The 16579-nt window shown below is 37.7% G+C and overlaps 1 protein-coding gene and 1 long non-coding RNA gene across 2 annotated transcripts in view; one reads left to right on the forward strand and one right to left on the reverse strand.

Moving 5' to 3' along the window:
- Positions 1-5382: 5382 nt before the first annotated feature.
- On the reverse strand, positions 5383-9563 carry LOC127527639 (uncharacterized). The gene is made up of 2 exons (XR_007934824.1): positions 9337-9563; positions 5383-5613 (listed from the first exon to the last, which is right to left on the reverse strand). It is a non-coding gene; the product is annotated as an uncharacterized LOC127527639 (long non-coding RNA).
- Positions 9564-10598: 1035 nt separating this feature from the next.
- tmem131 (transmembrane protein 131) overlaps positions 10599-16579 on the forward strand; it is a 165678-nt gene continuing 159697 nt past the window's right edge. The window contains exon 1 of the mRNA XM_051926866.1: positions 10599-10777. Coding sequence (XP_051782826.1) covers positions 10654-10777 — 124 coding nt within the window. The 5' untranslated portion in view covers positions 10599-10653. The remainder of the gene's footprint in view (positions 10778-16579) is intronic.

The raw sequence follows: 16579 nt of genomic DNA on the forward strand, positions 1-16579 counted from the left end.
AATATATAATAATAAAAGGCAAAGCCCTCACTGACTGACTGACTCACTCACTCACTGACTCACTCATCACTAATTCTCCAACTTCCCGTGTAGGTGGAAGGCTGAAATTTGGCAGGCTCATTCCTTACAGCTTACTTACAAAAGTTAGGCAGGTTTCATTTCGAAATTCAAAGCGTAATGGTCATAACTGGAACATATTTTTTGTCCATACACTGTAATGGAGGAGGCGGAGTCACGTATCGCGTCATCACGCCTCCTACGTAATCACTTGAACTAAAAACAAGGAAGACATTTACAGCACGAGTCACACGCGGGAACGAAGGTAAATGACGTTAATTTTTGACTGTCTTTTAATACTGTGTAAGCATACATATTAACACATGTGCAATTAAACGTGTGCATTTACGGGGTGATTTCTCAGGCTTAAAAGCTCACCTTTTATCAAACGCGGGAAGAAAGGTAACTGACGTTGTTCACTGTCTTTTAATACTGTGTAACCATACATATTAACACATGTCCAATTAAACGTGTGCATTTACGGGGTGATTTCTCAGGCTTAAAAGCTCGCCTTTTACTAAAAAGGTCAATGCAAAACTATTTTCAATCAGTTTATTGAAACGCTCCCGTTAAGGATTGCAATAACATATTCGCGAGATAAAAGAACGAAGTAGGGGGAAATGGAGGAACAGCCGCAAACAGCAAAGAGCAAAAAATTAATTAAACAATTGAGAACGGAGCGAGTTAAGCATACAAGCATGTTCATAAGGGAAACAAAGCACGGTGTAAAACGTAAGTTTAAATTAAGTTTATAGAAATGCTCCCGCTGCGGATTGCAATAACATATTCGCGAGATAAAAGTTTAATGAGAAGACACGAGGTATAAACGAACCACACGCCGTGGCGCAACGTTAGGGGCAACAGTTTCAACCATTCTATGATCTGCTTCTCGCAACTGAAAGACGGCACATGGCGGATGTTAGCCGACTTGCTGACCGCAACGTTAGGGGCTTCAACTATGGCGCTGACGCCACATCTCAGTGCCAACACTTTGCAGACTGTACTTAAAAGACACGCCCTCCTCACTGGACAGTTAAAAACACCAATCAAACTAACGATGACATCAAGTATTACCCAATCAAAAGTAGGAAAGGAGGCATCTTCATAAAATGCGTGTGGGATGATTTGCATGAGACGCTGCTTTAAAAAAAAAATGATAAAAAAAATACGGGATAAATCCCGTCCAGTATTGATTCAAAACGGGACGCGCAATTTCATTCTCAAACGCGGCACGATTCCGTATTTTAAAGGACGGGTGGCAACCCTACAGTGCCAGGTAACCACCCATACAATCAGATTGTGATTCAGACTAGGAATGCAATGAATGTAATTACCCCGATCTACATACAAGGCGAAAGTCTTGCAACATTCAAAGATGATGGTTTGGGATAAGTACACCAAACAACATAAAAGAGCTTATGAAGCCTTGAACCGAAAAAAGCAACATCTCAGAGATCGTAAAAAAAAAAATAGGTAATGTCGTTTTACTCGCTGTAGATTTTAGTCAAACATTACCAGTTATTCCATGAGGGAGACCAGCAGATGAACTCAACGCGTGTTTAAAATCCATGCTTCTCCCACGCTCGGTTATATGTCGCGTGTTCTCGGGTAGGTGCACCAAAAAATGTATACATTTAAGCATGTAATGGGCAAACAAAAAATGAGGTATACCCGAAGGCACTGCAGTAGTACTTAATGTAACTTTACTTCTTCAATGTTAATGTTTTACTGTTTAATAATTTATACGCTTCTTATATGTTGTTCAAATTCTTTTATCAAAATACCACTGACAGCGCAATGCACGATAACATGGAGTGAATACACCATACGCATCCGCCCACGGCTGCCCTGCTGTGCGCAGATAGGAGTTGATTCTACAATAAAATAAAATAAACATAAAAAGAGTAATACAATCATCACCCATAAAGCGGATAGTAGACGTGACGTACTATATGTGTACCAGATTTCAAGTCAATAGGTGAAACGGTTTGCGAGCTACAGGTGATTTAAAATCCTGGACAGACACACAAATTGCCACGGTAGCAAATTACAGAAGAAGATTTTACTGTTTAATAATTTATATTTATATGAAATGTGCTTCTTATATATTACTTCATATTCTCATATGATAATGATGTTAATATTTATATTGATTTCTATGTTATTGAAACTGCATGTATGTGTGTATATGTATGTATATATATATATATATATATATATATATATATATATATACTAGCAAAATACCCGCGCTTCGCAGCAGAGAAGTAGTGTGTTAAAGAGGTTATGAAAAAAAAAGGAAACATTTTAAAAATAACGTAACATGTTTGTCAATGTAATTGTGTTGTCATTGTTATAAGTGTTGCTGTCTTTTATATATATATATATATATTATATATATAATATACACACACACATAAACATTTATATACATATACATATATATACATATCTACATATACACATATCTACATATATATACACACATACATAAACACACACATAAGACTTATTGACTGAAACGGGCTTTCATGAAAACAGTTAGGGCTTTGCTACAGGATACACCCTCCACAAGTTAACCAAGTAAAAATAAAATATATATTTCTGTTTTATTTAAACCTTTTAAGTTCATATGCATAGCCCCATTTGGCTGTTTAATTTTTTTTTTCTTTCTTCAGTAATATTTAATCTCCTTAAAGAAAAAGAACATATCCATTTAACTTTTTTTGTATCTGTGTAGTAATATTTTAGTGTAAAAGAATAACCAGTATTTAAACCTTTTATGTTACTTTATACATTTATTTTACACAATGTTGAAAAATTAATAAGAAAGCTACATATTTTGGCAGCTGCTGCTTTCATTTTCAATGAAATGAAAAAAGCTCTCCAAGAGAAAACGTCAATGAAGAAGAAACAGTTTGCACTATCTAAAAAGGAGAAACCGTCATTTATAAAAGTTTGCTGCAGATGACTTAACTGAAAATAAATGAATAGTTCCTATGTGTATAATACATATTTATCTATTTGACTTATGCCTTTATTCCACCAACTTACAACATCTGAAGTACAATTTGTTACATTACTTTTGTTTTTTGCAGCACAGGCAGGTGAAGTGACTTCCTCAGGGTCACACAGTGGTGTCAGTACCAGGATTTGAACTGACAAGCTCCGGGTTTGCTGAAATATTACTGAAGAAAGAAAAAAAAAAAAAATGGGCAAATAGGGCTATGCATACAAATGTCCATCCATCCATTATCCAACCTACCATATCCTAAATACAGGAGCCAATAAGTACATATGTATATATACAGTATATATATATATATATATATATATATATATGTGAATGTATGTATGTATATATCTATGTCTATATATATATATATATGTAGATATGTAAATTTGTATATGTATATATATGTTTATGTGGATGTGTATATACGTATGTATATGTAGATATGTGTATATGTAGATATGTATGTATATATGTTTATGTATATATATGTTTATGTGTGTGTGTGTGCATATTATATATATAAAAGACAGCAACACTCATAACAATGACAACACAATTACATTGACAATCATGTTACATTATTTTTAAAATGTTTCCTTTTTTTTTCATAACCTCTTTAACACATTACTTCTCCGCTGCGAAGCGCGGGTATTTTGCTAGTATATAATATATGTGTATATACATATATATATATATATATAAAATATATGTGTATATGTATGTATATATATATATGACAGCAAGACTCATAACAATGACAACACAATTACATTGACAATCATGTTACGTTATTTTTAAAATGTTTCCTTTACTTTTTCATAACCTCTTTAACACACTACTTCTCCGCTGCGAAGCGCGGGTATTTTGCTAGTATTTAATATATTCCACTTAACCACTTATTTCTTAGTGTGAAATTTTACCATTTCATTATATTCAGGAGTGTTTCTTATAATAGCAAGAACATCCACATCATACCTTTCTAACTAATGGATTTTTTCTCTTCTATTCTTGTAGACTGTCTTTATTATTCAGAAGTTATCACTTTACAAAGGAATCACAGTAACCCATCTTCCACCCAAAATTATTTTAATTAACAATGATGTAATGAGTTAATTTCCCCTGATACCAACCATGACCTATTACATTTCCCTAACTACAAGTACTAAAATGGTCATGATAACATGGAGAGTGCTAAGAAGACAAAATTCCAATGTACTGATTTTGATAGTGTCTAAGGGGAAAGCAGGATCCCTTTTACAGTTTTACATTGTTCACTCATGCACTACCATACCATGACAGCTATTTCCGGAGCAGTATTTTTGATTACATAAAAATTGTTTAAAGAAATTCCAGTAACCCGTTCCTTGTTTTCAATAGCATGCAGTATAATTAATGTCTTCTGAGAATGGTTTTCTCTATGCTAAAAATGCACATTTTTTCCAATGGAGAAAAGTTTCTTGTTTTAAGAGTGAAAACATACAAAACAGAAAAAACTTTAAGCAATAAGTAAATCCCCAGCTATTGTGCCCTTTACTAACAACACAAAAAAGAATTAGTCATTCAGCACTATTCCTCATCACTGTTTCCAAAGCAAAAGTAAGTTGTCTTGGCCTCTAATGACTACTTTTTCACTGTGTTGCTAGAAACTGAATAAATTTACAATTATTTGAATAGAAATGTATTTTTTTCATTTTATACAGTATACCCAATCTGTCTTACATAATTTGTGTGTTGGAAAAACATTTAAGTTTAATAGGCCCATATATTTCTTATGAATAGAGACATCAGCATTAATATTGTGGAACATATCAGATGGTGTCCAAGTACAATGCCTACTGTACCTTGCTGTCCAAGCAATAGATTCACTAATTAGTGTCACTTTATCCTTTCAAGTGAAGGTGGGGCAGCAAAAAGATGAATGTGACTCATCTTCAAAATGAGTGGATGGAATCCAGAGTTCAGCTTCTCTACATGGCAGGTTTCCATTTATTGGAGTAAGGAACAGAAAACATATTTAACAAGCTTTTTAAAAGTTAGATTATGAAGTCCAGAGTATTGTTGAATTACAACAGACTACTCATTTAAACACAGAAGAGTAGGGCAGAATCTCTAAACTAGTGCTGCAGGATTTATTAATTATTAATTTTAACTGTGAAACAGAGGCTCTATATTACACAGGAAAGAAATTAGCTTATTGTATTATATGTATGCATACATTCATATAATTGTTTATTGTATTTTGTTGTGTACTTAAATGAATAAGAGAATAACCTGTCAATTTTAGTCTGGCCTAGACCCTTGACTCTAGACTCATATCAGATATTCTGATGGGGTAAGCGTAAGATTGGGTGTTTCACTGATGGGTGAAGTAATTTCATCAGGTGATCTGGAAATGTGGGGTGAATATTATTGACCCTAGGTTTACCAGAGTTGCCAGATCTCTCACTTTTATGCTTGGACAAGGTTGACAGATGACAGGTGTTCCTTTGTGTTGTACGAAGATGCTGGATATAAATCTGAACAGTCTCTGTGAAAATTAACTTACAGTTGTGTTTGAAAGTTTGTAAACCCTTTAGAATTTTCTATATTTCTGCATAAATATGACCTAAAACATCATCAGATTTTAATTCAAGTCCTAAAAGTAGATTAAGAGAAACCAGTTAAACAAATGAGACAAAAATATTATACTTGGTCATTTATTTATTAAGGAAAATGATTGAATATGACATATTTGTGAGTGGCAACAGTATGTGAACCTTTGCTTTCAGTATCTGGTGTGACCCCCCCTTTGCAGCAATAACTGCAACTAAATGTTTCCGGTAACTGTTGCATCAGTCCTGCACACCGGCTTGGAGGAATTTTAGCCCATTCCTCTGTACAGAACAGCTTCAACTCTGGGGTGTTGGTGGGTTTCCTCACATTAACTTCTCGCTTCAGGTCCATCCACAACATTTAGATTGGATTAAGGTCAGGACTTTGACTTGGTCATTCCAAAACATTAACTTTATTCTTCTTTAACCATTCTTTGGTAGAACGACTTGTGTGCTTAGGGTCGTTGTCTTGCTGCATGACCCTCCTTCTCTTGAGATTCAGTTCATGGACAGATGTCCTGACATTTTCCTTTAGAATTCTCTGATGTAATTCAGAATTCATTGTTCCATCAATGAAGGCAAGCCGTCCTGGCCCAGATGCATCAAAACAGGCCCAAACCAGGATACTACCACCACCACGTTTCACAGATGGGATAAGGGGCCTCATGTATAAAGCCGTGCGTAGAACTCACACTATAACATGGCGTAAGCACAAAAGCGGGATTGTGCGTACGCACAGAAAAATCCAGATGCAGGAATCTGTGCGCACGCATACTTTCACGTTCTTCCACTACATAAATCCCGATCGGCGTGAAAAGTAACGCACGTGCACGCGCCTGCTGTCCCGCCCCAACTCCTCCCAGAATTACGCCTCTTTCAATATGCAAATCAATATAAATAACCTTCTGTGAAAAGACAATGGGAAAAGCACGGGGGAAATATAAGAATTTCAGCGAATACCAAGTGGAGGAAAAGGAAAAACGTACTATTTGTTGGTTTAAGCAGTGGTATAATCAACAAAAGAAAGTTGATCGAGTGACAGAGTGTCGGAGAAACTCGAAGGCTCAACTTCACAAACTCGCACAGTGCCCGAAATAAAAAAGAAATCACATATCAAAGTCGCCGTGAAAAGGCGAGTCGTAGCCCACTGTCTGAGTGTCATATGAAAGCTTATCAGGGTACAGAAAAAAAAATAGGCACACAGTGGGAAAAAAGCACGAAATGTCAACTTTAATCTCGAAATTTCACGTAGTTTATTTTGCCATTAAAGTAGAACATCATAAACTTCATCTTAACATCGTTTATTTTACTAGTTTCTCAAGTAGCACGTTAAATGCTTTGTTCTGTATTTGATCTTCAATGTGCTCTATGTATGTGAATCACTACGTGCTTCCGTTCTTTCTCATTCTCCGACACAGAATCCATTACATTTGTGATATTACAGCTCTCTGAATAATTAAAATACTGACATGTATACGTGATATCATTGTCATGATGATAGGAATGAAAGCATGTTATTAAACATGGGAACACGGTGGCGCAGTGATTGTGCATATCTCACGCAAGAGGCTTGCTGCGCCATGTGCGACCTTCGATGAAATAATTTATTACAGAAGTACTGTCTCTTTCAAACGTACTAACCTCCAATTCCTGTCCTTACTTTTCTTTCTCCAAATGACCAATCGCCACACAATCAGCTCTGTAATAGACGTTAAGCCATCTGTAAGCTTAGAACGCCGATTCTTCAGAACTTTTAAGGAACATCGAAATATCTTCGTAGTAAATGTTTAATTATTCTATCCGTCTATCTTTCCAGTGTCGCGTCAGCGCAAGAATACAACGCAATGCAGGAACAATCCCTGAGCTAGCTAGCGCTGCGGCACCGTGTCCTCACATGTTTAATTATTAACAATACAGATTATTTAAATGAAGTTAAAGTTTTAGCTGTATAATATAGTCAACATATTTTGCTGCATTTCATCATAAAAATGAATTCCGTCATCATATGTAAATACGCGCTTTATAAAGTGGCGCAGGTTGTGCAATATTATAACTGTAGTGCAAGTTTACAGTGAGGTGATTGTACTTATAAGTAAACAGTTATATAAGGAGCAGTTGATGGACTGATTGAGTGCGTTTAGAGTTCTTGGGATGAAACCTTTTCTAAACCGCGAAGTCCGTACTGGGAAGTCTCTATAAAGCGTTTTGCCATGGCTGAGTCAGCGTCTGCTTCATGCTGTATACCGATATTTCAGCTGCTGCTGTGATTCCCCACTCAGATACAGTGATATAAATACTCCGAGTGGTGCAGCGAGAGTAATATGGAAAAAGATGATCTGCTGTGGCAACCCTTAACGGGAGCAGCTGAAAGAAGAAGAAGATGCAGTGAGAGTTACAACGCTAAAGCAGTTATGGTATTTGGAATACTATGGCTATTCCCTGGACCATTATATTGCTACAGGTTAATTACAATCAGATGCATTACACTAATAAACAATATGCAGTTAGTTTCAGTGTATTTATAAAGCCGCGTCAGGAATGTGGATCTAAGAAAGAAAGGTGACCACGCAGGAACAGTAGCACTGCTTTGACGCTGGGTGCCGCCAGTCTGCAAAACCGAGCGGAGAAATTGCGTACGCCAAGGTATGAGTTACCGTGGAAATGTGCGTGGCTTTATGCCAAGTTTAGGTTTTATACATCGCGATTTGAGCGTGGAAAGGTTCATACGCAACATTTCTGTGCGTACGCACCGTTTATACATGAGGCCCAAGGTCCTTATGCTGGAATGCAGTGTTTTCCTTTCTCCAAACATAACGCTTTTCACTTAAACCAAAAAGTTCTATTTTGGTCTCATCCGTCCACAAAACATTCTTTCAATAGCCTTCTGGTTTGTCCACGTGATCTTTAGCAAACTGCAGACGAGCAGCAATGTTTTTTTTGGAGAGCAGTGGCTTTCTCCTTGCAACCTTGCCATGCACACCATTGTTGTTCAGTGTTCGCCTGATGGTGGACTCATGAACATGAACATTAGCCAATGTGAGAGAGGCCTTCAGTTGCTTAGAAGTTACACTGGGGTCCTTTGTGACCTCGCCGACTATTACACACCTTGCTCTTGGAGTGATCTTTGTTGGTCAACCGCTCCTGGGGAGGGTAACAATGGTCTTGAATTTCCTCCATTTGTACACAATCTGTCTGACTGTGGATTGGTGGAGTCCAAACTCTTTAGAGATGGTTTTGTAACCTTTTCCAGCCTGATGAGCATCAACAACTCTTTTTCTGAGGTCCTCAGAAATCTCCTTTGTTCGTGCCATGATACACTTCCACAAACGTGTTGTGAAGAGCAGACTTCGATAGATCCCTGTTCTTTAAATAACACAGGGTGCCCACTCACACCTGATTGTCATCCCATTGATTGAAAACACCTGACTCTAATTTCACCTTCAAACTAACTGCTAATCCTAGAGGTTCACATACTTTTGCCACTCACAAATGTAATATTCAATCATTTTCCTCAATAAATAAATGACCAAGTATAATATTTTTGTCTCATTTGTTTAACTGGGTTCTCTTTATCTACTTTTAGGACTTGTGTGAAAATCTGATGATGTTTTAGGTCATATTTATGCAGAAGTATAGAAAATTCTAAAGGGTTCACAAACTTTCAAGCACAACTGTACTTTACACTATTAGCATTTAAATCATTTAAAGCTAACGCTTTCCCACTAGCTATTGCCATGTTTTCAATGTGCAAAATAATGTTTTTTTAATACTTAAATCTAAAATTATCAAAAAACAGCAACAAAAACTTTACATTGTTTTGTCTATTGATGCAGGGAAAGACTTACTGCATATCAAGATTTTATTGAGAAAACATGTATGCTGATTCATCTATTTTTGTTTGTTTTTAAAATAAAATATATAATTTTTAAATATCATAATTCAGAAACATGTAAATATTATGATAGAATAACGTATTACCGCAAATATTTATTATATTAGAAACGTACAGCAAATATTGTGAGGTGACATACTACCTCAAATATTTACATTGATTAAGTGCATTATCATGCAGTGATGCCAAGCTAGAATATGAGGTCTACAAATGCTCTGCTGGGAAATATCTCACACACAACTGATTGGCCATTGCTTGCCAAGTTTAGCGCTTTAATCGTTGTAACATAAACTTTGTCTGTCAAGTAACTGCATACGTAAAAGTTAGATGTACACATTTTATGAGAGTTGTTTTTACAGATATTGTGCGACTGCTCAGTATATTCACGGGTACATTGGTTATTCTGGTTATTTTTCTGGACACTCTTGGTGAGCAGGTTTATTTCCTAGTGGTCAGTGCTAAAGGGTTCATTATAAAATTAGTACTCGTTATTGGGTAAAAACCTCCTTGCTCTTCACGTGAGTCGGAGGCGATCGCTGAATACCTTCGAATTTTCGGACCAACCAATGTCCAACAGTTATAAGTGTTTCGTCATCCTTCAATTACGTAGACCCGACAAACATTCGGAACCCCATTAGTTCAACTGAAGTTCACAAAGAACGAAGCCTATCCGAAAGCATCTTCAGGAAGGCAAGGGACATATTTCGAACGGGACTCCAGTTCATCGCACGGCGTCCGAAGAAATTAATATTCTTATATTAACATTTGCACATGCTAAGCTTCATAATACATGATGGTAATAAATGTGTTAACTGGACGCACTTTGTTAAGCGATTAACTAAAACGGACAGATATTTTCCCAGATTGCTAAGCGGTAAATTTGCGCATCTCTTTTAGTAAATACGGTTATGAAAGGCTCAAGTCACACTATAATGACGTCACTTCCGCACGAGTGCTCGTATAGGACTGAAGTATATGAGTGTCATTTGTAGTTTTATTCTTAACCAGAAGCAGCGTGGGGGCGCTGTAGGCAATACAGTTTTGCTTATATCAGCGCGCAAACCCCGTTTCCTACATAGTGTTTGTGATACAGCAGTATGGCGAAGAGGGTTTCGTTAGTAGTTTGCCCTCTCTCACAACTGGGGAATAAAGCTGCTTGCTTAGGAGTGTTTCGGTTATTTTTAATGGCTTTCTGTCATGCTGCACAAGGAACTAAAGAAGGTTGGTGGACTGTTTTCTCCCTTCTTGCTGCTGGGCCGTGGCTCGTTGGTGGAAGTGTTTTTCCTCATTTACTCTGTCGGGGTAGCTTTTTCAGTGGTCGCCGTGTACAGCTCTGGGTTTCGCGCTTAACATGTAGCAAGCACGCGAGTTTTCGCGGAGGGTCTTGGTTCACTGGAAGCTGTCGGGTCTAACTGTAAGTAACAGCCTCGCTGAATGGCGACATCGTAACTTCGTAGAGCGAACTGACGTTCTTGTCTTGCTGTCAGTGTGGTAAATGCAGTTCCGGCTCGGTGGTGTCACCGCGGCCTGTTAACCAGTGTGTTAGTAACTACTGAGTGGAAGTATTGTGCGTCGGAGTGCGAGAAGCACACACTTGCAGCACTAAGAGTTTTACAATTTAAACCTTAGAGCAAAAAAATAATAAAGCAAATCCAGATCACGGCCACGATCAGATCTGCCAAATCAACGTGGCATGGATCAGCTTGAGCTTTTTAAGTTGTAGACAGGCTTGTGCAGGCTGTTGTTGTTTGGGTCACACAGGACAAACTTGACAAGCTAGTAAAATGCACGACCGCATCTCCAGTTGCACGTTCTCGGGACTGGATATATAGGCGCCCACATCTTATGTATTGTTTTATAAATCGCCTTTTATAGTTCTGACGGTGCGTTTTAAAAAGTACTCGGTAGGCTTCGAACAGCATAGAGAGACAGTAACGTGCATAACAACAACATTTAAGTGTAAACTAGGATTGCCTTTTAGCGTAGGCTTGTACAGTATGCCTATAGCAGCAGTGTTTTCACCTCAGAAATTGGGCCATGGGTTAACAATATTGATCGTGTTTAAGTTTAATTTTTTAAGTAGATTTGTATGTAAGACAACACTGGTGTTATCAAGAAATTACGCCTTTACATATTAACAGTAGATTTGCAGGTTTTTGTTTTGACAAATAGATCAATAGTGTGCCACTTTTCACACAGGCGTTGGCTCCAATCGATTCCTGGCAAGGTGAATTAAAGCTCATTTTAAACTGTGTATCCTTTTTCAGCGTCTCCCTGTTCAGTGTTGTTTAGGAGCCCAACCATGGAAAAAATTGAGCAGAAATATTCATTTTTGAATGGTCATACGGAAACACTTTGGAAAATGTCAAGAGTAAACTTAAGGATAACGGGTCATCTGACAGCACGGGCAAAAAAAAAGCATTTTCCGCGTAGACACCCTGATATACATATTGGACCTACAGTCCAAATTCAGTGTCATCATGGGCAGCAAATGGAGACCATGAATATATGGTATATTAGGTTGTGTCAGTGACAGGAGGATTAAAAAGAGGTGACTTTTTTTTTTTTTTTTAAACTTAACTGTTTGTGTAGATAATGGATCAAGCCAGGTTTGAGAGTTACAGTGGCTTGACATGTACAGAATGATTCGTTTGGTTTTTAAAATACTGAGTTATCCTTTTAAATTCACTTTTAAATCCTTTTTTTTTTTTACCTATTTTAAGTTAATAAAACTTTGATACGGTTTAAGTGTTAAAACACCCGTTTTGAACTGGTTATGGAGGCAGGTTAGTTTATATCTTGAAAGTGATCCATCTATCTATATTACTAAACAGTTTAATTTATGCACGGTGGACGCAATGAAGCGCATGCGCACTGCGCCGCAGTCGTTCCCACTACCACCACTGCCAAAAGCGAAACTGCATGGATAAAAACAATACACGAAGGCGCCTACAACGCGCTTCTGAAACACGCCTCATGACTAGCAGAATCGTACGTCAACGTCGCCGCAATACTGTGACTGCCACTGTGAACGCACCCACCCTCCATGAAATTTCATCCCTACAAATATCGGAGGGAACAGAAAGTGATTTCCAGTCTTGGATTTGCGATTCTTTCAAGAATCGCGGGGTTGCTGGTTATTTCATAATCCTTATTCATCAAATAATGGTCTGCAACTCCTTAGTTCAATAGGAAGAATGTGCTGAATTATAAAGCAAACTCAAACCCCAAGTTCTCCAAAGGAAAGTTTGCAAATAGTATCATTACTGCAATTCTGTTAATAATAATAGAGTATAAGGTTCTGTTAATAATAATAATAATAAATAGTAGTAATAATAAAGAGTGTGAGGTCTAAATTGCTTTATGGATGTTTTAATTTTGAAAAGTTGAAACGCAGACAAGTAAATGAATAGGATTAGTGCTATGTTAGGGTTACTAATAATCCTTTGGTGCCTGCTGGTGTATTTACCTTCCTACAGTGCTTTGTGTCCATATTGTGGTGTTTTCTCTATTGTTTGTTTGTCCGTGTGCATTTTCATCCAAAGACTTTTGATAGCCTTATTGGCAAGTTCAAAATTGACCTTGTGTGTGCGTGCCTTCTAAAGTACTGGCATCTTCCAAGCTGTAACAAATGTGTACTTGATCAGATCACCTAAAGGTCAAGTCGTGTTTATTTCATGTGTACATAGCACAATGAAATTCGTACCTGCATATCACCATAGACGGCTGATTAAAAAAATACAAAAAAAAAGTATGACATAGGGATGAGTTGATCTACTTATTGAGTCTGTCGTGAAAATACTTTATTTTTTAAATAGTTTAAATATTTAAAATGTAAAGTTTTCAAATTGTATTAGCACAATTTAGGTGTCCTATAGACCAGAATTATTAAGGTTTAAAATGTACTTTTTGTCATTTGTAAGTATTGACTCTTGAGGTGCTATGCAAGTCTTCTAGTTTTTCCTTTTCACTGTAAATTGTTTTTTTTTTTTTTCCCTTAAACATCTTCCACTATGTGGATAGAAAGTGCAGTCTGAATCAGAGTAAGTGACATGTCTTAATGTTATTGTGATAATGGTACTTAAGACTTGCATTTTTGGCTGAAGGATAGAAAAAATCCATAAGAAAATTACTTATAAAAACATTAGAAGCATACTCTGTTCTCTGCTTTTACATTTATTTTTTTTACTTTGTGCCGTGTAATTGTATGTCCTGAGATGAATTAGTTATTGATGGGTGAATTGTTAGTATTTTTGTAAGAAATAGGGAGTTTGTTATACAATGATTGAGAATAGTTTGTTCATTTAGTTTGAGTGAGTGGCGAGTATCTTCTGATCACAGATCAGACCACATAGTGACTGTAGATTTAGATCAATAGAGCCTTATGTTTCTATAGGGGGAGATTTGGCTTTATACAGAAGTTCATACAAAAGGAGAAGTATTTTATGTCTTGTTGCCATGTCTTTATCGTTCCAACAGGTGGCACATCACAAACATTAGCACTGCTTTTATGAGACTCGTACCAAATGGTATATAACAGACAATATACATCAGTCATTTCAACAGATAATGCATCACAACATTTGTAGAAATGCATTTTATTACTAAAAATGTTTGTGAAGTACCATATTTTGAAATGACAAATGCGATGCATTTTTTTTCTGCAAGCTTTACAAAATACATTCCAATAGATGTTACACTGCAAACATTAACATTGAGGTCTAGGTGGATTACTTAATTGCAACCTGTCTTACATGGGTAACACATCTATTTAAATAAATAGACAAACATGCAAACTACGGTCTGAACACACACCAGAATGACTAAAAAGGTAGACCATTTAAAAAGTGTGATTTGGTTATTGTATGAAAAGTCAAAGTTCCTGTTGTAATTCCTGGTGTTTTATCATAATACTAGCCAACCCGCGGTATAGAATACGCCGCATAATTATTTATTGATGACTGAACACTTCCTGAAAGACACAGTTGTCCAAATGGGGTGGGTTTGAGGATACAACTGTGAGTAAATGAAAAGATGGAACTCTGGAGAGAGCAACATACAATTGTCCATGACTGAAAACTGGTTTTGGCAGATACAGGCATATCTTTTTGAAAGTTTGTCCTTGTGCCTTATTAATTGTCTTTGCAAACACCAATCTAACAGGAAATTGTCTGCATGTAAAAGTAAAAGGCAAATTTGAATCTGATGGGGTCAGGGATATCAGGGGAATAAGGACAGTTTGTGAGGTAGCAGCTGCGATAGATAGTAGCTGTAAGTATTTGGCACATTGCCACAATTTCTGCCTCCCCACCATAAACTCCGGAAGTATTCATGTAGTCAACATATTGTTTAGCAGACTGTATGACTATGCTGCCGTGACGAAGAGCAATGGACAGCATGTCACCGAAGTTATCCCAATGTTGGCAAACAAAGGTTACAACCATGTTGCCAAGTTTGAGAGCAACAGTTTCGTCTGACATTTTTCCAAAAATATCCGACTGATAGAAGCAGTTACCTGATGCAGGAATTTGTATTACATTGAAAGAAGCGTTGTTTCCATGAAATACATCTGAAGTGGGGGCCATGTTTGGAAAATGAACAGTCAACGTGGCTCAGAGGTGCATGTAGACTGTAGCACAGATGAAAGCGACACAGATGAGTTGGGGGCGGGGCTCTGTCTTGTAAGCGTATCCGACATCCGGGGAATAAGGACAGTTTGAGGTAGCAGCTGCGATAGTTTAACGCTCCAGTACATTACGGTGAATGCTGGTAACAGTCAGGTGGGCAAGCCATCAAATACACTATGCTTAGTATGGTATGAATCAGGTTTTTGTAGACACAGGTTTTCCCCGTTCCTGCAGAACCATCTAAGAATCTAAGAAGAAGCATGTTTCTCGCAGATGTGAATTGCTGTATGCAGCGTGTAAACATTTTGCGAGGGTGGCAGGAGGAGGGTTAGAGTTGGCGGGCGGGGCTCTGTCTTGCGTGCTTGCGTATCCGACATCCGGGGAATAAGGACAGTTTGAGGTAGCAGCTGCGATTGTTTTACACTCCAGTACGTTGCGGTGAATGCTGGTAACAGTCAGTTAGGCGGGCGGGCAAGCCAACAAATACACTATGCTAATCTTACTATGGTATGAAGCAGGTTTTTTTAGACACAGGTTTTCCCCGTTCCTGCAGAACCATCTAAGAAGAAGCATGTTTGTCGCGGTTGGGAATTGCTGTATGCAGCGTGTAAAACAGTTTGCAAGTGTTGGTGGGCAGGGCTCTGTCATGCATATCCCATGACACGGGAGGAGGGTTAGAGTTGGTGGACGGGGCTCTGTCATGCGTATCCCATGATGCGGGAGGAGGGTTAGAGTTGGCGGGCTGGGCTCTGTCGTGCGTATCCCATGGTCTTAGAGTTGGCAGGCGGGGCTCTGTGAGTTGGCGGGCGTGGCTCTGTCTTGCGTCTTGCCTGCCCATGGTCGGCTGCTTTAGTGAATTATATATAAATATATAGATATTATTTGTTTTTAGAAAGATGTACAATTATCTGGGTTGTTAAATCAAGATTCAATGAGCCAAAAATGATGAAAATAAAATTGAACACTGGTTCTTAACTACATGTAAATTGTAATACAATGTGTTGTAATTTCCAGTTTCCAATACTAATTCAAATAACTTATTTTAAATAACTTATTTTTTACTTTAGCTTTTGATAAAATACATAATTTAAACAATTGTCTTTTCTTTAGTGTTGCTAAATGTTTGTAACCATCCATCCATCCATTTTCCAACCTGCTGAATCCGAACACAGGGTCACGGGGGGTCTGCTGGAGCCAATCCCAGCCAACACAGGGCACAAGGCAGGAACCAATCCTGGGCAGGGTGCCAACCCACCGCAGGACACACACAAACACACCCCACACACCAAGCACACACTAGGGCCAATTTAGAATCACCAATCCACCTAACCTGCATGTCTTTGGACTGTGGGAGGAAACCGGAGCGCCCGGAGAAAACCCATGCAGACACAGGGAG

The sequence above is a fragment of the Erpetoichthys calabaricus genome, chromosome 4 (genome assembly GCF_900747795.2).
Source record: "Erpetoichthys calabaricus chromosome 4, fErpCal1.3, whole genome shotgun sequence".
Lineage (NCBI taxonomy): Eukaryota > Metazoa > Chordata > Cladistia > Polypteriformes > Polypteridae > Erpetoichthys > Erpetoichthys calabaricus.